Here is a 25,393-nt window from a genome sequence, read left to right on the forward strand (position 1 = left end):
GGTGCCAGTAACTGAACTACAATGTTAAGCTCAGATGAACACATCAAGGTACTTACTAAACTGGTACAGACTTTCCCAGGACTTGGACTCTGGCACAGAAGTAATGGTCAGGACAGGGCAAGGGTTGCCTCCTAAAGTTTCACAGATCGAATCTTGCCGAAAATAAATCAGCTGAGGATCATGCAGTGACTCCAGTTTTTGGATGTGCATCTTTATTAAAAAGAAGCAAATAAAATGTTTATAGTTCTGTTACTCCTGGGATTTATATTTACATCCTGAATTTTACTTTCATATTGTTGTCTTTATGTTCATCAAGATTGGAAATTTACATCTGTGAATAGGTTTGAAGAATATAATTTGATCATTCTTTAACAAAAAGACTGAACAATTTTAGAAGGAGCCACAAGTATGGTAATACATGTCTTGGCTGCTTTGATCTAGAACACTAATCTATGCCTTATGTTGAGACACCAACTGTAAAAACTACTACACATTAAAAAGAGAGATGAACTTGCATTTATATTGTGCCTTTCATATCCACAGCTCATTTCCAAGTGTTTTATAGCCAAGTAGTACTTTTAAAGCATATCCATGGATGTAAAGCAGAAAAAGATAAATATGCACACTATAAAAAGCCCATTTCAGTTCATGTACCAGATTCTACAGCAAATTTCTGCAAGTTCAACTTCAATAGTATACCCTATGTTTAAATATTGCATTTCTTAACCTTTATCCGAGAATTCTTTACTTCTATCTAATAATCTATCGATAACTCTTATTATCTGATACTATGTACATGCAGACTGCCTCACAAAAGAGAATTTTGCACACACTAACATGAGCCTATTACTAACATGCTGAAGCATGGAGTACAAAGATTGGGATTGTGCTTCCACATCACAAAATATTCCTGATTAACAATGCCTACATATGATGTAAACCGGAGTACTTGGAGACCTTCAGTAACACAGGGGGCATCAATCAATCTCCTGGATTTGAAATTTACAAACCTTGTATTCTTTAAGAAAGGTTCAACATGGTGGCAGCAATTGGTTCAGTTCTCTACAAATTGAGGAAAAATGTTGTAAATTTGCTACATATTTTCTGTGGTCTATTGTCTTCAAAGAGGTTTGCTTGTGTCTCACAGTCTGTTGGGCTTATATCCTTTAGGGGCAACTGCTCAAGTTGGAAAACTTTTAGACAGAGGGACACAATCAGTATGGATCATGATCCAGTAATCAGCTACTGGATCAGCATATCTATCAAGGGTTATGTTTTTTTAAAATTACAATTAGAGACAAAGAAGTAAAGAACAAAACTTCAAATAATTAAAATCAAAACATTTATGAATATCATTTAATTCTGATAAATGTCCAACTGATTTATCCAATAAATACACACTTGGATGAAATCATATCAGAAATGAAATAATATTGAAAGTTGAATTAAACAACTGCACTTTGAACAAGCATATTTATTTAGACAATAATATAATTGTTTTTGTAAGATTATTAGCTAAATGAGGCTTAAAGGAAGTAAAAGCTTTTTTTGAGTGGAAAATTCATTTTGATTATCAAGATTTAAAAACAGATTTAAATAATGACACTTGCAATAAAACAGGAATTATAATTTGCATTATTTATAGAATTTGGCTAGAAATATCATGATGATTCAAGGCAAGAGAAATATGCAGTACTGTATGTCTAGTCACTCACTAGGTTATTTTATTCCATCTCCATTCAATGTAAGTTAAAAATCAAATTAGGACTTGAGTAGTCAATAATTTGAGAAAACTCAAAGGCATTGAACGTTTTTTAAAAAAAAGCTGAGGTTCTCAATTATGTAAGATCTTTCAGCAAAATGCAATTCAAAACACAAGTTCTATAACGAAGTCATCAGCTTAACATATATTCAATATGAAAATCTATCTGCACCTAAAGCAACTTGTGGTATTTCTAAGAGATTTCAGGATACGGCTTCTTAAATAGCCATGAATGTAAATAAAGAGTTCTGAGTTAAAGCAACCACATGCCGCATAATAGGCAATTAATTGCTATGTTACACATTTCAACTGATTAAAAATTATCATTCTGTACATTACACTATGAATATTACCTGCAAGGTAGAGTATGTATATGGATAGTGGTAAGCAAAATAGCACACATCATCTTTATGGGCAAAGTTCATCGTAAATGTCAGCGTGTAATAAGATTTTCCTTTTTGACCCCCAGCTGCTATTGAACTTCTGGAAAAATGATTCCTACAAAGAAAGGCATAATCGTATTAAAATCTTTTTTAAACCACATAGTTGGCCATTTAAGTTGCTCTTTTCGAAGCACCAATGGTACAAAGATCACTGAACACTACTACTAATGAAACTATATGTCATTATTATTTAACATGGTATGATAACCAATGTACGGTGAAAAGAATCATACAGTCATGTCAAATGGAAAGCAGACTTCCTATGCTGGAAATTTAATACAAAAATGGAAAATACTGGGTGTTTCAGTAGGTCAGGCAACACCTGTGAAGGGAAACAGTTAACAATTCATCTCATTAAAAGTAATTGACCTGAAAAGTTAACAAGATTAAAAGGAGACCAATGTTAATACTATATGAGAGAAAAGTGCTGATTGGTTGGCAAGTACATTCTGATTGGTTGAGGCATTGCCGTAGAGAATGTGCCGATTCATGGTGACTGAAAATTACGTTCCAAGCTTTGTTTATAGTCTTAAATAGCCAGATTGACTGAGTTAGCAATGCATTATCCTGAGAAAAGAATCAGAGAATGACTGTAATGTATTTTGAATAATGCATACAAATGACAGAAAGTGAGAACTGCAGATGCTGGAGATCAGAGTCAAGAGTGCGGTCCTGGAAAAGCACAGCAGGTCAGGCAGCATCTGAGGAGCAGGAAAATTGACGTTTCGGGCATAAGCCCTTCAACAGAAATCCTGCCGTACTTTTCCAGCACCACACTCTCGACAATGCATACAAATGTTCTTTTTGTGCACAAAGAACATGAAAATGTGTGATAACATACTTAGCTTCCAGTACATGCATGTGTACAAAAATAGAAAATACTGGGTGTTGGGTCCAAATGATAATCTTAAATTGATTTTCAACATAATTATTTGCATTTTCTGGATTATTTCGAAAATGTTCTCCAAACATGGAATCACATCCAGTGCTGGACAACGTGTGAGTTTTGCAAGCACACGCCTTGCTTGTTTGGAACAGCTATCATTTTTGAACCTGAAAGGTGTACATTCTATTTCACTTATGTAATGTGATTAATCACAAAACGTAAAGTGTGACATATCTCACAGCGCTGAGCAACAGGTTAAGCTAACTGTTCTACTCTGTTACGGTGCAATACAACAAAAGTGTGTTTGCCACTAACAAGATGCTGCTGTCAAGCCAAAAAGACATTCTACCTACCACACCAAATGAATAGTGCAGGAGAGTCTGATACTGGTTAAAAATGTAATATGTCTGAAAAAAAAAACTGGTAAATCATTTCAGCTGTTCCCAACAAGCAAGTTACTGATGGTATCCAGCTAGCCCATGCTCACAATACACGCTTTTGGACAGTACTGTCAAAGGAGCTTTAATGCGTTGCTACATTGCATTTTACAGATGGTACACAATGGTGCCACCTCACATCAGTGAGTGTTTGTGAAAGTGTGCAAGTGAATGTTTAAGTGGTGGATAAGGTACTATGCAAAAAACATTAGATTGCCCTAAATGATTGTCCTGAACTAATTCAGAGTTGTTGGAGCTGCAATGAAACAGGCAAGTGGAGAATATTCCAACTCACTCCTGATCTGTGCCTTGTAGACAATGGACAGGCTTAGCAGTGTTAAGAGGTAAGTTACTTGCCACAAACTTCCTAGGCTCTGATCCACTCTGTGTCTGCAGTATATGGCTAGTCCATTTTAGTTTCTGGTCAATGTAACCCCCAGAGATATTGGTAGTGGGAGATGGTCAGTGATGTTCATGTCATTAATGGTTATCCAGATCTTGCTGCAAATGGACACAGACTGCTTCAGTATCCTCTCCATGGGTCTGTGCATGTCAAATGGCATGCCAACACTGTTCACCAGCATTGATTTCCAGATTTGGAGGTTTTGTCATACACAGACCTCGGAAGTGTGTGCAGAAGAAAATAAATCTGAAGGAACATAACTTGGACTGTTAAGATTGATCTCCAACAACCACAGCTATCCTTCTTTGTGCTAGAAATCACACAACACCTGGTGTTGTGTGATTTTTAGCTTTGTACACCCCAGTCCAACACCGGCATCTCCAAATCTTTGTGCTAGGTTTGCTTCCAACAAGCGTAGAACATTGCCCTGACCCCACCAACTCCATTTCTGCATCGCATCCTTGCTGTCACATTCAAACACTGCCTTGATGTCAAAGACAGTCATTCTCACCTCACATCTGGAGTTTAGTTCTTTTGCCCATGTTTAGATCAAGCTGTAATGAGATCAGAAACTAAGTAGTTCTGGCAGAACCCAACTGACTATCAAGGAGCAGGTTATTGCTGAGCAAAGCTGAAAATGTGTTGCTGGAAAAGCGCAGCAGGTCAGGCAGCATCCAGGGAACAGGAGAATCAACGTTTCGGGCACAAGCCCTTCTTCAGGGCTGAGCAAATGCCACTTGATAGTATGTTGACAATCCCTTCTATCATTTTGCTGATGAAAGGTTAGAGATATTTTTGCTTCAACTTCCTAGATCTAGTTGGTTAGAGTTAATAAACATGCAGAGGTACTGTTTCACAACTGTACTTTATTATTGATCATAAGCTAGTGGAAAAGACAGGAATAACTGTAAAATGAGAGATGGAAAATCGACAGATTACCTATAATATGGGGCTTTAATTATTCTAATATGCTAACACTGTCCTAATCCATAAAGGACAGAAAGGGTCAAATTCTTTGAAGGGATCATAAGAGTTTGAGAAACTGATTAACAAGCCATACAGGACTCTGAGCTTTATAAATAAAGGCAGAAAAGTACAACACAAGGAGGTTATGATGAACTGTTAGGAAACACTTATCTGGCCTCAATTGGAATATAGTGTCAAATTTCCTTTCCAAGGGAAAGGATAATTGCCTTTGCAGGAATTTATATTTCACTAAAAAGATATTTGTATGTTCAGAACTTGCCTGAACGTAATGTCTCATTTTAGGGGATACCTGATATGCTAATGGAGCAACTTCACAACACAGAAAATTGCAGGTGAACTGTATAACAATAATAAATGTTCTTTGCAGTCATTTTATGAAGTTGTTTGTAAAACAAAACAAACAGCTCATAGCAGAACACCATAACTTTGACTAAAGATAAATCAAATAGAAAGACCGGTAATTTCAGGTAAATGGTTGAAAATTTGGAAATGCTAACTTGTTTCCTGTTGCTTGATCTGGAATGTTTCTAATACTTTCTGATTGTTTTATTTTTAGATCCTCCTAAATGTCAGAATTAAAATTATCTTCATTGTTGTAATTTTACCAACCAGAATATAAGCACTTACCAAAAAGAATAAGTAATAGCTGTGTAAGTTAACAGTCATTGTTAGCAATCAATGAAACAACAGAGGGAGTTAACACCTACCTGCAAGTGTTTGTGCAATTTACCGAAATCAATGAAGAGTAAAAAGCAAAAAGAGTAACCTGATGAGGGCTGTCTTGTGGTGCAGTGGCAGTGTCCTTATCCCTGAACCAATGGTTCAAGTTTCACCTGCTCCAAGGGTGTAAAATAACAGCTCTGAACAGGTTGATTAGAAAAATAGTCTAAATTAAAAAAAAAACTGTTTAGGACCCATTTGTTGCACAGTAGTAGAGTCCCAATCTCTGGACCAGGAGACCTAGGTTAAGGTCCCACCTGCTCCGGAGGTGTGTCATAACATCTTTAAACAGGTTGATTAGAAAAATACGTTGAATTTTTAAGAAGGTGAGCTTTTGAATTCGCGCAGAATGTGGACCACGCCTAGGCAGCTAGCAAGATCAAAACTGGATTTTTTCAGAAAGATGCTTGAATATGCATCAGTCACATGCCAAGTGTCCCTCTACATCAAGGAGGTATCAATACATTTCATTTGATAACCATATAAACTTGACACTACTACTGGAATTTGAGTGCAACAACTAAGCACAATGGTCATTAATGCTATCAGGAAAGACAGTAATCACAGCAAATTGTGAATATCAGTTTTTAGAAAAAGATCCTGGCAGAAGAACAAGTCCATCTAAATGGCTTTTTCTCCAGGGCAGAACTGGGTGTCACGAGGGGTCATAATTTTAAGGTGATTGGGGGAAGGTATAGGAGAGATGTCAGAGGTAGGTTCTTTACGCAGAGAGTGGTGTGTGCGTGGAATGCACTGCCAGCAGTGGTAGTAGAGTCAGAGACATTAGGGACATTTAAGCGACTGTTGGACAAGCACATGGATGGCAGTAAATTGAGGGGGCTGTAGGTTAGATTAACATAAATGCTCGATTAGATAACATAAATGCTCAGTACAACATTGTGAGCCAAACGGCCTGTATTGTGCTGTACTGTTCTATGTTCTATTTAATGCTGCAATGCCTTTGCCGAATTGATTATTCTGCAATACATAACTTAATTCTTGTGCCTCCAGTATCATTTAACGTGTACCAAAATATGTTTGCCTGCAAAAAAAAGGTCCAGCTGTTTGCAATTTTGTTTGAAAATTCACATACTTTTAGATTAGATTAGATTAGATTAGATTACTTACAGTGTGGAAACAGGCCCTTCGGCCCAACAAGTCCACACCGCCCCACCGAAGCGCAACCCGCCCATACCCCTACCCCTACATTTACCCCTTACCTAACACTACGGGCAATTTAGCATGGCCAATTCATCTTTTGGATTGTGGGAGGAAACCGGAGCACCCGGAGGAAACCCACGCAGACACGGGGAGAACGTGCAAACTCCACACAGTCAGTCGCCTGAGGCTGAAACTTTTACATGAGGATAAAACTTCACTTCTTCTAGAACGAAAACAAGATACAAGATTTAATGTGCTCTCAGAGGGGCTTTGGTGCACTCCCACTAGTGCACAATCTGGTACAGGACTTATCAACCAGACCAGCAGACTAACCAGTCAACAGCCTGTGATGATTACAGAAACCTGGTACAAGTAAGGGCAAAACTGGATGATAAATATTCCTGGATTCAAGATATTCAGAAAAGATAGTAAAGGAAGGAGGGGTGGCATAAGCTGGAAGAACAATACCTCATTTTCCACTTGGGAACTCTATAGTCTCACTGGACTCAATATCAAGCTCAACAATTTTTATGGCTTGAAGCACCTTCTCCCATGTCCTCACTGCAACTCCCACATAACAGGCCTTGTTATCACATGATCTTCTGTATTACACTACCCACTGTTAGCTACCAATTGTCTCCATTAGTAGTGATTCATACTCCTAGCCTAATCGTTATCCACTCCTTTGTCTGTCCAACTGTTTTTCCTCTCCCTTTCAGTTCTATTGCCACCTATAGTTTACTCCTTTCCCACTCCCACCCCAATCTCCTGCATAAAAAAAATACACCTTTCCCCAGCTACTAATTCTGAAGTAGTGTCACAGGACCAAAAACAAAAATTGATTTCTCTCCACAGATGTTGCTGACATTTTCCAGCAATTTCTGTTTTTGTTTCAGGATAGAATTAATAGTTACATGGGAAGAGAGGGATTGATTAGGAAGACAGAGCATAGATTTCTAAAAGGGAAATAATGTTCAACCAATAATTTATACAGCACAAGAACAGGGTGTTAATTGGTTGGACTATGATTGGTATGAAGACGCAACCGGAACTATTAACTGTCTCAGTTAATTTAAAATCAAATGTGTTGACTCTGATTGATCCAATGAAGATGGGCAGGGATTGGGTATCTTTTTAGCTCTTTTCTCACTGGAAGAAGTGTAATCTGTGGACATGTTTGTTTTATCTACAAAGAACAGGATGCGTGTTTAAATATAATATTCAGCATATGCAGAATTGGTTTAGGTAATTTTCTTAGTGGAATCAGGACTAATTGGAAACGGTTTTCCTATTGCAGATTTGAACTTAATCAATTAACTAAGACTTAACAGATTCTACTACATCCCCATGCACCCTCTTCTCGTGCTGTACAAGTTACTCTCTTGTTGCTTAAATATTTTCTTGCATTTCAGTTATGATGAATACAATTCAAAATATTTTAATCTATATCTATCTTGTAATGTTAACGGAGGCCACAATTTCTGACAAAAATTAGGAAGATCTGAGATTGCTCATAAGTAAAACTATCAAACCACCCAACAGCCAACAGTAAGTGTATCAATAACTATATAACAAAGCAATTGGCTCCAACAGAAGAATGAATGCTGGGAAAATTATTGCAAGAAACAAGTGAAGCTGAAGTATGACAAATTACAATTCTCTTAAAAATCAACAATTTCAATGTTGTGGCAATATAAAAACTCAAACTACATTTAATTACTTTTTATGCACAGTGCAGTAAGAAAAATAGAAAATTACTTGAAAAATCAGATTGTTATTCGACAAAAATACAGCACATACTTGTAATAACAGATATCTGTGCCAGCTCGAATCCACTGCGGTCTTCCTAGCATGGCTTCTTGGACAGAATACATTATGGGATGCATACCTTCAAAAAGAAAATAAAGGTTTAAAATTTTCTTGTTCATGTAAAAAGATTAATAATATAAATATTATTAATAAACTGCTTGTCCATCAGGTACATTTCACAACTGCAACAGTGCAGAATTTATCCTCTATTCTTTATTCATTCATCATGTTATTAAGACCTTTATTTTACTAACAAAAAATTCAAGGAAAGAAAATTGCAGTGTACTAACAAATAATACATTTAAAGTTTTTAAAAATGTTAGTGCATTTCTATCACACACAGCATACGTGACTGCATTTGCCACTGTGTGATAATGAAAGTGGCTGTAGACAACTGCCATGGGTAGGAGTTGGGAGCCGGGGTGAAGGGGCAAGAAGGATTTAAGATTGACTGCAGAATTTACCGTGCAGATTCAATAACAATTAATATCAAACTGTTGGCTGATTTACACTATTACATATTGTGACATTGCAACAGAGCAGGACAGGACTAAGTATTATACAGGATGGTGGTATCGGCAGACTTAAATCTGCACACTATCAGTGAGACTAGGTTGATTTGGTCATGATGATAGCTCATAGAACGTCTGAATTCTGTCGACCTAAAGCTGCATGCTAAATAAAAGGGCCAGAATTCTGGTTCCTTAAAGACTTTGGGATGCATTTTATGGGTGCATGTGTGCACCTCAAGTGGGCAAAGTTGGTTAAAGGATTCTGGGTAATCCAAGATGGAGGACAAGAAAAATTGTGGCTGCAAGAGCTGCTCTTTTTTTGAGATATTGGAGGTGACTTCCTCAAATTCCAGGAATAGCAATTACTGTTTAACATGCTATTGCACTGTTTTGAAACTTTGGGGAGAAAAAAACAAAACAACAGCACTTTCAAAAGGAGGAGGACAGACAAAAGGCAGCAACTACATGGTCAGTGAGGGAGAGAGAGAGAGAGAGAGAGAGAGAGAGAGAGAGAGAGAGAGAGAGAGAGAGAGAGAGAAACCTACACTGCTAACTGACACACAGGTGTATCTGCACAGTTACTGACTTTGCTGTCTGCTGCTCTGGACATCAGAGTGCATCTAGGAAAAATTAACAAACAAACGAAATTCACAGCAGAGCTTGGAGGCACCTGTGTGGGACAGCTCACAGCATAGGAACAGCTAAGTGCATAGTTTCTAAGTGTAGCCTTGCTGCAAGTCTACAGTAGTGAGCAGAGTGGGTTCTTTCTTGATTACATGTTTTATTGAGATCTGTCTAATGAGTATATTTTTAGAATATAAAACATAAGTACTAAATTAGCCTGGAGCACTGCTTTGTTTTTAGGAGCAAAAAGATGGTGCTATATTTTGGGTCTGTAGATTGTGAAGGAGCAAAGATGGCCTTTAGTAGAGTGATGTGGTCTTCCAGTCGGATGTGGGAGTTTAGGGAGAGTTTGCATGTTACTGATGATTATGTCTGCAGGAAGTGTCTTTGGTTGGGAATCCTTTCAGATTGCATGAATCAGTTGGAGCGCCAGTTTGAGGCAATGAGGAATTTACAAGAGCTAGGGGGTGTGATGGATGGCAGTTATAGGAAAGGAGAAAAGCCACAGATACAAATGAGTATGCTGTTTTGGAAAATGTAGGGGGTGATGGACTCTCAGGGGTATACAGTACAAAGAGGCAAGTTTCTGCTATCGAGACTGACTCTAATGTAATGAGGGGTATGTTGGGTTCCAAGCGATTGACTGTTGTAGGGAACTCTCTAGTCAGAGGCACAGACAGACATTTCTGTGGCCAGCAGTGAACAATCAGAATGATATGTTACCTCCATGGTGCCAGGATCAAGGATATCTCAGAGAGGGTACAGAATGTTCTCAAAGGAGAGCTGGACCAGCAGGAGGTCATTGTACACATAGGAACTAATGACACAGGAAGGGAAAAGGATGAGATTCTGAAGGCAGAAATTTAAAAAGGAGGCCCTTGAGTGTAGTAATATCTGGATTACTGCCAATGCTACGAGCTAGTGTGGGTAAGAATAGGAGGATACAGCAGATGAATGCATGGCTGAGGAGCTGGTGCAGGGGAGGAGGGTTCACATTTTTGGATCATTGGAATCTCTTCTGGGGTAGAAGTAACCTGTACAAGATGGACGGATTGCACCAGAATTGGAAGGGGAATAATATACTGCCAGTGAGATTTGCTCGAGCTGCTCAGGAGGATTTAAGCTAGTAAAGTTGGTGGGGGCAGACCCAGGGAAATAGTGAGGAAAGAGATCAATCTGAGATTGGTACGCTGGGAAAAGAAGCGAGTCAAACAGTCAGGGCAGGCAGGAACAAAGCAGAGGCCACGGTAGGACTGATAAATAACAGGGAAGACAGATGAACTCAGGGCATGGTTAGGAACATGGGACTGGGATATCATAGCAATTACAGAAACATGGCTCAGGGATGGACAGTACTGGCAGTTTAATATCCCAGGATACAAATGCTATAGGAAGGATAAAAAGGGAGCAAGAAAGGAGGGGGAGTGGCATTTTTGATAAGGGATAGCATTACCCCTGTACCCAGGAAGGATACTCCTGGGGATACATCCAGGCAAGTTATTTGGGGGAAACTGAGAAATAAGAAAGGGATGATCACCTTACTGAAATTGTATTATAGACCCCCCAATAGTTAGCAGGAAATTGAAAAAATTTTGGAAGGAGATTTCAGTTATTGTAAGAATAATAGGGTGGTTATGGCAGGGGATTTTAACTTTCCAAACATAGACTGGGACTGCCATAGTGTTAAAGGTTTAGATGAAGAGGAATTTGTTAAACGTGTACAAGAAAATGTTGATTCAGGATGTGGATGTACCTACTAGAGAAGGTGCAAAACTTGACCTACTCTTGGGAAATAAGACAGGGCAAGTGACTGAGGTGTCAGTGAGGAACATCTTGGCCAACGACCATAACTGTGATAGAAAAGGATAGACCAGATCTAAAAATTGAAGTTCTAAAGTGGAGGAAGGCTAATTTGATGGTTTTAGGCAAGAACTTTGAAAAGCTGATGGGGGTAGATGTTCGCAGGTAAAGGGATGGCTGGAAAATGGGAAGCCTTCAAAAATGAAACAATGAGAGTCCAGAGGCAGTATATTCCAGTTAGAGTAAAAGGAAAGGCTGGTAGGTGTAGGAAAGCTGGATGACTTGAGAAATTGGAGGGAATTCTGAGGGACAGGATTAACATGTATTTGGAAAGGCAAGGACTGATTAGGGATAGTCAACATGGCTTTGTGCATGGGAAATCATGTCTCATCAACATGATTGAGCTTTTTGAAGATGTAACGAAGAGGATTGATGAGGGCAGAGTGGGAGATGTGATGTGTATGGACTTCAGTAAGGTGTTCGACAAGGTACCTCATGGGAGACTGATTAGCAAAGTTAGATATCATAGAATACAGGGAGAATATCCATTTGGATACAGAACTGGCTCGAAGGTAGAAGACAGAGGGTAGTGGTGGAGGGTTGTTTTCAGACTGGAGGCTTGTGACCAGTGGTGTGCCACAAGGATCGGTGTTGGGTCCACTGCATTTATATAAATTATTTGGATGTGAACATAGGAGGTATAGTTAGCAAGTTTGCAGATGAGACTAAAATTGGAGATGTCAGTGGACAATGATGAAGGTTACCTCAGAGTACAATGGGATCTTGATCAGATGGGCCAATGGGCTGAGGAATGGCAGATGGGGTTTAATTTAAATAAATGTAAAGTGCTGCATTTTGGAAAAGCAAATCTTAGCAGGACTTGTACACTTAATGGTAAGGTCCTCGGAAGTGTTGCTGAACAAAGAGACCTTGGAGTGAAGATTCATAGTGCCTTGGAAGTAGAATCACAGGTAGATAGGATAGTGAAGGAGATATTTGGTATGCTTTCCTTTATTGGTCAGAGTATTGAGTACAGGAGTTGGGATGTCATGTTGTGGCTGTACAGGACAATGGTTAGGCCACTGTTGGAATATCGCATGCAATTCTGGTCTCCTTCCTATCGGAAAGATGTTGTGAAACTTGAAAGGGTTCAGAAAAGATTTACAACGATGTTGCCAGGGTTGGAGGATTTGAGCTACAGGGAGAGGCTGAACAGGCTGGGGCTGTTTTCCCTGGAGTGTCGAAGGCTGAGGGGTGACCGTATAGAGGTTTACAAAATTATGAGAGACATGGATAGGGCAAATAGGCAAAGTCTTTTCCCTGGGTCACGGAGTCCAGAACTAGAGGGCATAGGTTTAGGGTGAGAGGGGAAAGATATAAAAGGGACCTAAGGGGCAATGTTTCCACACAGAGGGAGGTACATGTATGGAATGAGCTGCCAGAGGAAGTGGAGGAGGCTGGTACAATTACAGCATTTAAAAGGCATCTGGATGAGTATATGAATAGGAAGGATTTGGAGGTTATGAGTCAAGTGCTGGCAAATGGGACTAAATTAGATTAGGATATCTGGTCAGCACGGACGAGTTCGACCGAAGGATCTGTTTCCGTTCTGTATATCTCTATGGCTCTGATGAACTTCCACCCCTTAATTGGAGGAAATTCCATCCTTGAGATCTTCCAGCCAATCTGTTTGTCTAATAACTCCATCAGTCTTGGCAGTACCAGCGTTCAATAAGGGAGTTGGCACAATGGAGGGCAGGAAAGTGGAAACTATTGTAAGTGACTACTCTCTGCTAAAAACACACTGAGTGGAGCTGCACAAAATCCTACTCTCTCAGTCAATGCTGGTGAATAAAGTTATGTTATGAAGCTCCAGTTGTAGAGTGTAGCCCTGTGTGGTATAGGTGGATTGGAAAGTGGGGAATCCCATCTCATGATAGCTGATTTCTGCCATATTCTTCAAATGATTTTAGAATGCTGTGAAAAGAAAACTGGACTTTCTTTCTCTTAGTAAACCTCACGGGCTTCCAGTATTTTGGTGTCTTTCAGATTCACAACACAGTATCAGCTCCATTATTTAAATCGGATTTGAAACTTAAAAGAACTGGAAAAGCCAATTGATCATATTCTCCCAAATTCTGATTCAAAGTGATTACTTATAAGACCTTCGTTAAGAAATAAAATTATTCAGAGTCAAGTTACAAAAAGCTTTAATACAAAGTGGTACCACTTGTATAGCATTTGGCACTACCAACCATTTTAAGGCAAATAAATCCTAAGCACGATGATCTGACCAATGAATATAGCCTTCTATCAACCATGATAAATTGTTTCAGATCCGCTGGCACAGATATTCCTGGGTAGCAGTTACTAACAGTACATCTAGGCAATTTAAAATGGCAAATTGTGATCTGAATTTTCAAATTCACTTCAGTTTTAAGAAATTATAGATACTACTTCAGATCTTTACATAACATTTAAAACTAATTTGTGAAAGCAAGAGAATGGAATTTGTACTGCCTGTCTCAACACGAGAAGGAATATTACTTCAGTCACCCTGCATATGTTCAACAAATCACGATAAATCAAATTGCAAGCTTCAGCTCTCGGACAAACACAATTTTAGTTTTCTATCAGTAATTCACAGCATTATTTTAACTATAGTTAGTTTCACAAGAACTGATTACTTAAAATAATCATTTACAATGTAACAATACCACAAAAAGACAGTATACAATTAGAGTCTGTTAGCCCACAAGGCCTTCAAATAATCTGCTCTGTCATGCATGCTGTCCTAGCTTCCAATTCAACTGTGACCTGATGCTCTCTGGAGGCAACATCCTTTCCAGCAGTACAGTATATTCAATAAGGTAGTTCATCATAACTTATCACTATAGTTTCCAGCACTATTCCCATTTATGTTTGATAATTTACGTTTAGTAATGAAAACTTCACATTTAAGCCAGAGGAAAAGAAATGTGTTAACTAAGACTTTCATCTTTGGTGGAGAAAGCTGATATTTTAAGGAAGTAAAGCAAATGTCAGGACTCTTCCTCATGCTGCTTTGGTAGACAAACTGCAGTGCAGAGGCACAGAAAAATGCTGCTGCTCCTGCCACACCACCTTCCACAACCCCCCACTCCCTCCCAAACCATGGTAAGGCATTATAAACTATTTTAACTTGTGTTTTGTTTATTATGGTATTATCTTTTTAGCACATATACTACGAGCTACAAAGAATCACACGGACAATCATCCAAAAGTTGAATATCTCAATAATACCATTTCAGACATTTAGGAAGAATGCTGATGAATCAGGTTGAGCTTCAGCAAATTATCTGACCAGAGATTAGATGAACAAATCACCAATATAAAGCTACATTATAATATTCTCATTCATTAGAATAAATAGCTGTCCATTCTAAGGTTGTTTTACCCCTTCCCCGTAGTTCAAGTTGGACTGATGTACCACTATGAAATGGACATCTCATGTCACAGCAGTGGTTTTAAATAACATGTTGAAATATATATTAGTGGATTGACATATCTGCCTCCATGGCCTTTAGGGATTTGCTTTAAATTGAATAGTGTAAAATTTGAAAATGATTCACCTTCTGGTAATCCAACTGTAAAATATTATTTATTTGTTGAATGAATGATTAATAGCAATACGGATAAAATAAATACTTCAAGAAACTATGTCAGGTTTGTCTCATTTTAAGTTTTATTTTAACAAGGGAATAATTTAATCTTCTCAACAAACTCACTACATGGGGAAATCTTATACTTGAATTTCATGTACAGTTACATTTTGGTACTTATGCAAAGTTTAGTTCAATTCACTTATGTCAAAGTTGTAAATACAAAACAAAATATCTACAGATGCCAGAAATTTGAAACAATAGGAAACATAGCAAGTCTGGCAGTCTCTGTGGAGAGAACAGATGAGTTAATATTCCAAATGTAACTCTTGTCATAAATAAAAGAAAGTTGCAGCATATTAAAGAAAGTAAAAAAGGAAAGATGGCGAGATGTGACAAAGACACATAAAGGTAGTAGGATGGTGAGTAAAACACAGAAATGAGAAATCAAAATAGGTAAATCAGTTACAGCACAGTCACAGACTGGACAACACTGTGCCTTTGTTTGCAATTTGGAAGATCAATTTAATTAGATGCCGTCCTCTGTTCTTTAAAAATAGCTTTGCAATTTTTTCCATTTCAAGTATGCATCTAATTTCCTTTCAAACTATTATCAAATGTATTGTTGTGACATTCTTCAGCACTGCATAATAAATCATCAGAAGTCACTGCATGCAGTATTTATTTTTCTTGATGTCATTTTTGATTATTTTGCCAATTATCTTCAATCTGTGTCATTTGCTTACTTATAATTTTGCCACTGGAAACAGTTACTCCCTACTTAACCTTAATGATTTTAACACTTTAGCCAAATCTCTCCTGGTTTCTGCTCCAGGAAAAATAATCCTACTGCACAAGATATAAGACGCCTAAGATGTTGGTACCGCTTCATTAAAATCTTCTCTGTAGCTTCTCCAATGCTTTGACATCGTTCTTAAAGTGCATGATGCAGAGTTAGACAGATTAAACTAGCCAGGACCTAAACAGTGTTTTATAACTTCCTCACTTTTCACAAAGTATAGGATCTCAAACGTCTTTCGAACAACTTTCTCAACATGTCCTACCATGTGCAAAGACTTGTGTGCATTTACACCAAGTATCTCTGTTCTTGTACCTCCTTTAAAATTGGACCTCTTAGCCGACATTGATTTTCATAGGAAGAAAATCAATCAGGTCACTAAATTACAATTATGTCATACACATACTGATTTCATCACTATGTCTTTTGTATGTCTACTTCTATCCACCTCATTGTTTCCTTCATTTCTGAGTTTCATGTCATCTGGAATCTTTGTAAAGGCGACTTGGATTCACAAACACAGGTTAATAAAAAAAAACTAAAATGCTCAGCTATCCCAATACGGAATCCAATTTAAAATGCAAACATTATCTGTAACTCTCCTCTTTTTGTTCGTGACCTGATTTCCAAGCAGCCACTGTTCATTTACTACCAAGGACTTCAGTTTTGCTAATAAATGTATTAAGTGCTCCTTTATCAAACACCTTTGCAGAGTTGGCACACACACATCAACCAGACTTCTCTCATGCACTCTTTTACATCACCAAATAACTGAATTCAGTTCAACAAACACAATTTATCTTTAACTAATCCATGCCAGCTTTCGTTTACTGGGTCTGTTTTTTTCTCAATTGGTTAGCACTGTTGCCGCACAGTGCTAGGGACTCAGGTTTGATTCCATCCTTGGACGACTGTCTGTGCGGAGTTTGCACATTCTCCCAAGGTCTGTGAGGGTTTCCTCCAGGCCCTCTGATGTGCAAGTTAGGTGCACTGGTTATTGCTAAATTGTCCATTGTGTCCAGGGATGTATAGGTTAGGTGGATTGTACAAAGGGAAATACATGGTTACTGGTCAAGGGAGCTGGCTTTGAGTGGGATGCTCTTCGGAGGGTTGGTGTGGACTGAATGGCCTTCCATACTGTAGGGATTCTATGACTGGCTTATAGTTGCCAAATTTATCCCTTTTTTTGCAATCTTCCAGTCCTCTTGCATGAAGGAAATGTGGTGGATTGTAGTCTAATTCATTACCACTCCTATTTCCCTCAGGTATTTTTGATATATTCCACTGGGATATCACTGGATGATTGCTTTCTACTTTGACCGCTGTCGACCTTACCAATACCTTTTCTTTACTTTTTTAAAAAATCTTATTCCATATACCACATCCTCTTCCCTTTATTGGTAGCATACTCTTCTTTAGTGAATGCAAATGTGAAGTATTCATCAAATTCCAGCCATGTTCTCTGGAACAACAAGATCATCTCTTCTAAGGTCTTAGTTCTATGCCATCTATTACCTATTTACTAGTTATACATTAATAAGGGATTGTGTGCTATCTTTTATATTATTCACCGATCTCTTCTCAAATGCTTTATTTTTCTCATTTCCTTTTTCAGCTCTTATCTGTACTTTCTGTATTCAATTTAGGGCTCCACTGTATTAAGACCCTGATATTTATCATGAACCTCCTTTTTTTCTGTTTCATTTAATTCTATATCTTCAGTAATCCAGAGGAACCTAACTTTTGATGGCTTTCCTTTACCTCGTGGGAATGTGTATGCTTGTACGCAGACCAATTCTTCTGAAAGCCTCCCAATGGTCATTCACTGTTTAACTTGCAAATCTTTGCAATCCACTTAGGCCAAATCCCTTTTCAACTTACAACATTAGCTCTCTTCCAACTCAACATACTTACTTTTGACTTTCTTTTGTCCTTCTTTGTAATTACTTGAAATCTAAAGTATATAAATGATTTTAGCTTCATAAGACAATACAATAGGAATCAAAATAGGAGAAATTAAAGATATTTACAATACACAAGGAATTGTCAATAGCTGTGAGAGTGTGAGGTAGAGTGAGGTAGGGCAGGGAGAAATGAAACCATGCAAAACCAGCAATGCAGAGTATGTTCAAGCAGAACGGGAACCAGGAAGATGAAAAAGGCATGGGTAAAAAAATAAAAGAATCAGAGTGCAGACAGCAGTGATCCAGAGTGTTGACTCCATCTCTCTTTTATGTAAAAAACTGAGAAAACTATTCAAAACTACTAACATTGTCTTCTGTCATAGACTGCCAGAATCTGTTCCCTTTTTCTTCTATGTCTGCCACATAAGTATATAGAGCACATGCATGTGCGTTCTGCTCTTTTTAATTTTTTTTTCATTTGTAACTTGCTCAAGAACTGACAAAGGGTTACACCTCAAATGTTAACTTATCTGTTCTCTCCACAGATGCTGACTAACCTGCTGAGTATTTCCAGAAATTTATTGTACTTTGACTATTCCTCACATCAGACACATAGGACATTTTTGTCTCATTGTCGAAGGGGCATCATAAGATCTTTCTAGAAAAATCAGTAATCAAAATCTTAATATTTTTGTAGTAGTGAATAATTGAATTACTTATATACCATTACATTTGCTAGGAAAATGAGTAATCTTAAGTGTGATCTGCTGTTGATACATTTTGCTGAAGTCAATGAAAGAAAGCTACTTAGAAATTAAATCAACTTGTGATTCAGGTTCATATTGCACCCTTAAGTATCCCTTCAAGTGTATATAACTGAATAGCATGTTCTAGCTGTTTAAAAAAAAACTATGTAATTATCTTAATTGACCTTAACCAGAAACACACCCATGTATTTTAGAGAACTTGTTGATGTTTAATGTTCAGCATATGAGGTTGATTGTGTATGTCTTGAAAGTAGAACCCTCACCAAAATCATTGCAAGAAGACCGTAATAAGCAAAAATGTTACTGAGGTTCTATAAATGTACTTATAAAAAGATTATTGCATTTTAAGCAGGGGAGGATCTTTGAATCAGAATAACTTCTCCACCACACTCTAAACTCATCCATTAAATCTGCTTGGAGTGTAGCTGACCAAATTATCAATCTTAGACTTGTGAAAGAATAAAAAAATTCACATAATCTATTCCTGAGTGATTTGGCTACAAATCTAGACAAAGGCATTTGGTGAGAATAATTTTGGGAAATGAATGTCAGGATTTCTGTTATGTTTATCCAACTGTGTGGAGTCCCAAGCACAAGTGAGGGCCTTGGCATGCTACTAAGTATTAGTATTTGACTCCTCAGTACATCGTCAAAAGCTTGGAGGTTCATTCGTTACTATTTCCAGGGAAATGCTGGAGGTGATTGGAATCACAGTTATAGCAGGTTCAGGTATCAACTGACGTTTAAATGGTAATGGGGCAGAGTTTAACAGCCTGCTGCATTCACTACTTCCCAGGTGTTAACAGCTAATGATAACACAGATGCTTCCAGTTTTCTAATATATTAGAAAAGTCTCAAAGGGGCTGTTGTAGCGCAGTGGTAAGATCCACACCTCTGGACCAGGAGGCCCAGATTCAAATCCTACCTAATCCAGCAATGTCATAACATCTTGAGCAATTTGATTAGGAAACATCTATAAAAAGTCACAATCACTGTAACTACAGAAGCTAACATTCAACAGATTTTCTACACCTTCATATTTGGGTTGAAAAATCTACCTAAATTTCCAAATGTTTTCTTCTGAAAAGCTGTTATATTATTTATATATAAAAAAAACAGCAATTTCTCTATAATGCTAGATTTTCCACACTTTGTTCATTAGAAATGTGCATTTATGAATCACACAGATCATTTGTGTTACTTATACATTCTGCATCTTTGCTCTAAGCTGTCAGTGACAGCGTGCCTTCAACTATCTGCTTGTAAAATTATTAAATTCTTCCAGTGAAAAACATCTTTTCCTACTAAAAAATGTCTAATAACTGAATGTCAGCCTAGCAATTAAGCTTTCCAAGTATTTACTTTAGACCTATGCTGAATATCTTCTACTATCTGAGTGATAATATTTGGAACAATTAATCAAGTGGTTTGAAATTCACATCTTCCAAGGTATAGTCAAGCAAGTCCAGATTATGTCATAGTTGTGTGGTATAGATGAAACGTAAGCATAGGGATTCCAAAATGGTGGATCACAACTCTCAGTTGGGTTGCCAGCTGAAATTTTGAGGTTGGGAGATCTGAGCCAGCCCTGGTTGACATGAAACTCCAACCGAGTGCTAATACTTGTATGGCCCCTTTAATCTCAGTATTTTCTTTTTAAAAGGTTAGCGTGACATAACTGGCCAAACTTTGAGACTTGAATCCTGACCTTACAAATCAAATATTACGGGTAGTTGCTTTTAACTCAAAAACTCTGTGGGTTAAACAGCTCCCTCCTCCTCTGCTCTCATGGCTTTTGCTGCCACCTTACCTACATATCCACTAACCACATCTCATCTACATCACTGTCACAGGTCTTCACCCACACACCACATTGTCATAGCTCTCTCACCCTGTTCCCTACTCTCACCACTACAATGTCACAAGTGTCCCACTATTGGAGACGTCTTGTCTACCCTCCTCCCAACTTATTCCCACAGGTATGGGCATTAAGTCCATTCTCAAGCACCAAAATGGGGTCAGTGTTAGTAACACTGAACATGCATGTCTGATCTTACGTAAAGTCCTTAATCTTTTCACAATTACACACACACACAGAGGTGATACTAGATTAAGTAAGCTGTGTTCATTGTCATTGCACAGTAAAATGCAGTGTCTCCAAGCCAAATTTGGTGAAATCAAAAAGGTCTAGAAAAACAAGTAAAACTATTTTCCTTAAATTGACATTGTCTACAACTTTTTTCATTATGCAAGCGGGTCGGTGTAGACTTGTTGGGCCGAAGGGCCTGTTTCCACACTGTAATCTAATCTAATCTAATCTAATTTAATCTAATCTAATCTAATCTAATCCCAAACTGCAGCCTTCTTGAAATGCTCAGTACAACTGAGTGGTTTACTAATCCATTTCAGAGGGTAGTTAAGGGTCAACAACATTGTTGTTAAGCTGGAGTCACATGTAAGCCAGACCAGGTAAGGATGGCAGTATCCTTCTCTAAAGGACATCAGTGAATGAGATGGATTTGTACCACAATTGACAGTAAGATTTGATGGTTACTATTGGGCTATCTTTTAAATTCCAAATATGTTAATTGAATTCAAATTGAACCATTTGCCATGGTGGGATTCATGACCGTACCTCGAGAACATAAGCCGGAGTCTTTGGATTACGAGTCAGCTAACAATGCCACTAACACTTGCACCTCTCCATAAATTGAAAGATTTAATGCAACCACTTCAACATTTAAATCATTATTTTGGATTTCAATACATATTTCATCAACTGCTCTTGTTGCCAGTAAAGCTCCTGTTATTAACTCCTGTTTGAATTTTCCAAACTTAATTTTTGTCAAATGAATGAGAAACTGTACTCTATGTAACAATTAGTATACAGTTAATCTCATCAAAATTAAGTGATCATAAGAATTGTGGATTGGAAAAAATAAGTTTGTAATGTGGCTGATATTGAAAATCTAACAAGAATTCTTATAATTATCACATTATAATATTAGGGTTATCACTGGTCATAACATAAATTTCTAATATTTGCGATCATACAAATGCTACTACTGGGCATTGGAACAAAAGGATATTATTCAAATATGACATGTCTGCATTTTGCTTAATAATTGAGGAGACTGAAATAATGATAAAAATAAGATAGTGAAATGTTAAAAAAAAGCTTACCATAGTTAAATTGACTATTGGACTTTTCACAGTTGATAATGTTGAATCGATAAGGAACAGCATTTCGCATTCCACTCACTTCAAAGTAAAACCATTGGTGGTGGTGATTGCTGTTTATGTCAGAATTAAGGATGAGGTCATATTCAAACCTAGAAAAAGTAATTGGAATTTAGAAAATCACAGATTACGTAAGACAATGTTTGTCTATGTAGCACCCTTGACATTACAAAAAGGTACCAAGGAGTAATTTACACGACATGGAGCCAAATAAAGAGATATTTAGACAGGTGACCAAGAGTTAAGTGAAGGAGATCGTTTTAGTTTGGAGAGGGAAAGTTGGATAACCAGGCAGAGAGTTTAGGGAGGGAAGTCGAAAGCCTGACAGGACTATGAAAGCATAAAATTTATAAGGGAAGATCATACCTGACTAACTTGATTGAATTTATTGATCAGCTAACATGAAGAACTGATGAGATTAGCAGTTTTTCAGAGGTTTGTAAGGATTTTAGCAAGGTCGTTGACATGGTCCCACATGAGAGACCAGTCAAGAAAGTAAAGGTCCATGGGATCCAAGGGCAAATGGCAAATTGGATTAAAAATATTTCTGTAGGAAGAAGCAAAGAGGTTGAGGGATACACTTGTGATTAGAAGGTTGTTTCCAGTGAGGATAAGCAGGATCATGTTGCAGGTCCTTTTCTTTTTTGTTGTGATATATATTGTTATGAAGGTGTAGAGGTAGTGTACCTTCAAAGGAGTTGAAAAGCTAGCAAGGACAAAGCAGACCGTCCAGAACAAAGTAATAATGTAACCCTTGGTTGAAACAGCTAGCAACAGCTGTGTTGCTATGGAACAAAAACAAATTCAAATTTGGCCAATCAGGCTGAATTATGCCCCAAGATATCAGAATCCAATCATATTTGAACTGAGTATTTTGATAATATTAAAACTAATGAAATGATCTGATGTTTTGGGGTATAAAACTGGACATTTTGAAAAGCTAGAGAGAGAGCTGCCTAAAGACCAACTAATGTAGACTGCTAGCTCAAGAGCTCTCTGAGGTACCTGTTTGTGGAAACAGTTTGCACAGCAGAACTTCGAACCCAACCTGGAGAGAATCTGCAGAGGAATATCTACAAAGGAGACTAGACAAAGCTGACCGGTTTAGAAACATGATTTTTCTTTTGTAAATCTTAATTGGGATTTTGTATGGGACTAGTAGGTGGCACGGTGGCACAGTGATTAGTACTGCTGCCTCACAGTGCCAGAGACCCGGGTTCAATTCCTGCCTCAGGTGACTGTCTGTGTGGAGTTTGCACATTCTCCCCAGTGTCTGCGTGGGTTTCCTCCGGGTGCTCCGGTTTCCTCCCACAGTCCAAAAATGTGCAGGTCAGGTGAATTGGCCATGCTAAATTGCCTGTAGTGTTAGGTGCAAGGGTAAATGTAGGGGAATGGGTCTGGGTGGGTGCGCCTCAGCGGGTCGGTGCGGCCTTGTTGGGCCGAAGGGCCTGTTTCCACACTGTAAGTAATCTAATCTGTAATCTAATCTAGTATTGTAGAGTGGGAGGTAAAACATAAGTTTAAGAGGAAGGAGTTGTAAATAGTTGTTGGTCTTAATATTCTCTGTTGGACTTAAAGAATAAAGTTGTTAATTTTTACTTCAAATAGTCACCTCTGGGATAGTTCTTTGCCTCTCAAATTTTAACAGATTACAGCATGGGATGAATCTTTTCTATGTTACCAGTTTAAATTAGCAGAAGGGTTTACCCCGTGCCGTAACAGTTTGGGGGCTTTTGTCCACGATTTGAACATGTTTAGATAGATAGTCTGAGATTTGGACTTGTTTGAATAGATTTGGCATATGAGAAAACCCAGTATATTTAAACAGGTTAGTGTGCTAGATCTTTAAATAAAGTGTAGGTGAGACAATTTGTTTAATTTCGGTGACTTGTGGTTAGTTACATTACAAGCGAGAGAAATGGCCCTTAAAATTGCAAAAGAGGTTCTGGGGTTTGAAGATGATTCTCAAATTTGCCAAGAAAGTTTAGAAGGGAAGAAAAAGGCCATACTTTTAGAATTAGCAAAGAAGTTAGATTTGGGTTTAACCATGGACAAAAGTAAAGCTGAAATTGTAAGGGAATTACTTGAACACTTAGATGCGTCAGAGAAATAGATAAGTGCTTGTTAACCATAATGAATGTGGTTACCAAATTTCCAGAGGCAATTCCATTATGGAGAATCAAGACAAAAAGGGTAGTAGAGGAGTTAGTAGTTTTCTTCACATGGTATGGGCTAACCAGAGAGATTCAGTCGGACCAAGGGTCAAATTTACAGCTAGGCTCTTTAAGGAGGTTATGGATAGTTTAGGTATACAGCATTTTAAATCCAGTGTATATCATCCTGAATCCCAGGGAGCTTGAGAAAGGTGGCATCAGAGCTTGAAGATCATGTTGAGAGCATACTGTCAGGATTATCCAAATGATTGGGATAAAAGTATCCCACCCGTATTGTTTGCCATCAGAGGTGCCCCAAACAAATCTTCTCAGGTCACTCCCTTCGAGTTAATATTTGGGCATGAAGTAAGAGGCCCTTTGAAATTAATTATAAAACAATTGACAGGACCAAAGTCAGATTAGATTATGTATTGGAGGTGAGGGAGAGACTAAATCAAGTCAGTGAGTTAGCAAAATAGCACCTAAAGAGGGTACAGCACAGAATGAAGTGGGTTACAGATAAAAGCTCTGAGATTCGAATGTTTTCCCGAGGGGATGACATGTTAGTATTATTACCAGTGATAGGAAATCCCTTCAAAGCCAGGTTTAGTGGTCTCTATCAAATTAAGAAAAAGTTGAGACAGGTGAACTATCTAGTAAAGATGCCAAATAGACAAAAAAGGTATTGGGTATGTCAAATCCAGATAGTGTGGATTTTGATGTGCCTCAAAATATGTTAAAAAATGAAGAAGGCCTTGCGGAGTAGGACAGGTTAATAACTGAGGAGCAGGAGAATCGACCTATCGGGCAAGAGTCCTTCATCAGGAAGAGCTCTTGCCCGAAACGTCAATTCTCCTTCCCCTTGGATGCTGCCTAAACTGATGTGCTTTTCCAGCACCACACTCTAGACTCTGATCTCCACCATCTGCAGTCCTCACTTACTTCCAGGTCAGTAAACTATCTGTCTCAGGTGTACAGAACACAGTTGAAAGATTTGTCACTGCAGTATAACAACACATGTAAGAATCAGATGGGGAGGACTAATGCTATTGTACATGAAGTCGATGTAGGGAATAGTGCTCCAATAAAACAACACTCCTGTCGGTTTAATCCTTTCAAAGCCAGACAAGTCCAGAAGGAGGTAGAGGCCACACTCAGTGAGGATATCATCGAACCAAGCCAGAGTGAGAGGAGGAGTTCACCAATCGTCTTATTTCCCCAAAGCGGACGTGACTCAATGATTCTGCATGGATTATTGTGGATTCTCCGTTACAAAATCATGCTCATATCCAATTCAGAGATTGGAGGACTGTATCAACAAAGTCAGACAAGCCAGTTACATCAC

The 25,393-nt window shown here is 38.1% G+C and overlaps 1 protein-coding gene across 8 annotated transcripts in view; it reads right to left on the reverse strand.

The window, feature by feature from the left end:
• The window catches only part of agtpbp1 (ATP/GTP binding carboxypeptidase 1), a 340,116-nt gene that overhangs the window by 92,331 nt on the left and 222,392 nt on the right, over positions 1-25,393 (reverse strand). For all 8 annotated transcript variants that reach the window (XM_043713129.1, XM_043713111.1, XM_043713092.1 and 5 more), the window contains 4 exons: positions 21,839-21,987; positions 8,600-8,687; positions 2,116-2,260; positions 57-210 (listed from right to left, as the gene is read on the reverse strand). In XM_043713129.1, coding sequence (XP_043569064.1) covers positions 57-210; positions 2,116-2,260; positions 8,600-8,687; positions 21,839-21,987 — 536 coding nt within the window. The remainder of the gene's footprint in view (positions 1-56; positions 211-2,115; positions 2,261-8,599; positions 8,688-21,838; positions 21,988-25,393) is intronic.

This window comes from Chiloscyllium plagiosum, chromosome 2 (genome assembly GCF_004010195.1).
Source record: "Chiloscyllium plagiosum isolate BGI_BamShark_2017 chromosome 2, ASM401019v2, whole genome shotgun sequence".
NCBI classification, from domain to species: Eukaryota; Metazoa; Chordata; class Chondrichthyes; order Orectolobiformes; family Hemiscylliidae; genus Chiloscyllium; species Chiloscyllium plagiosum.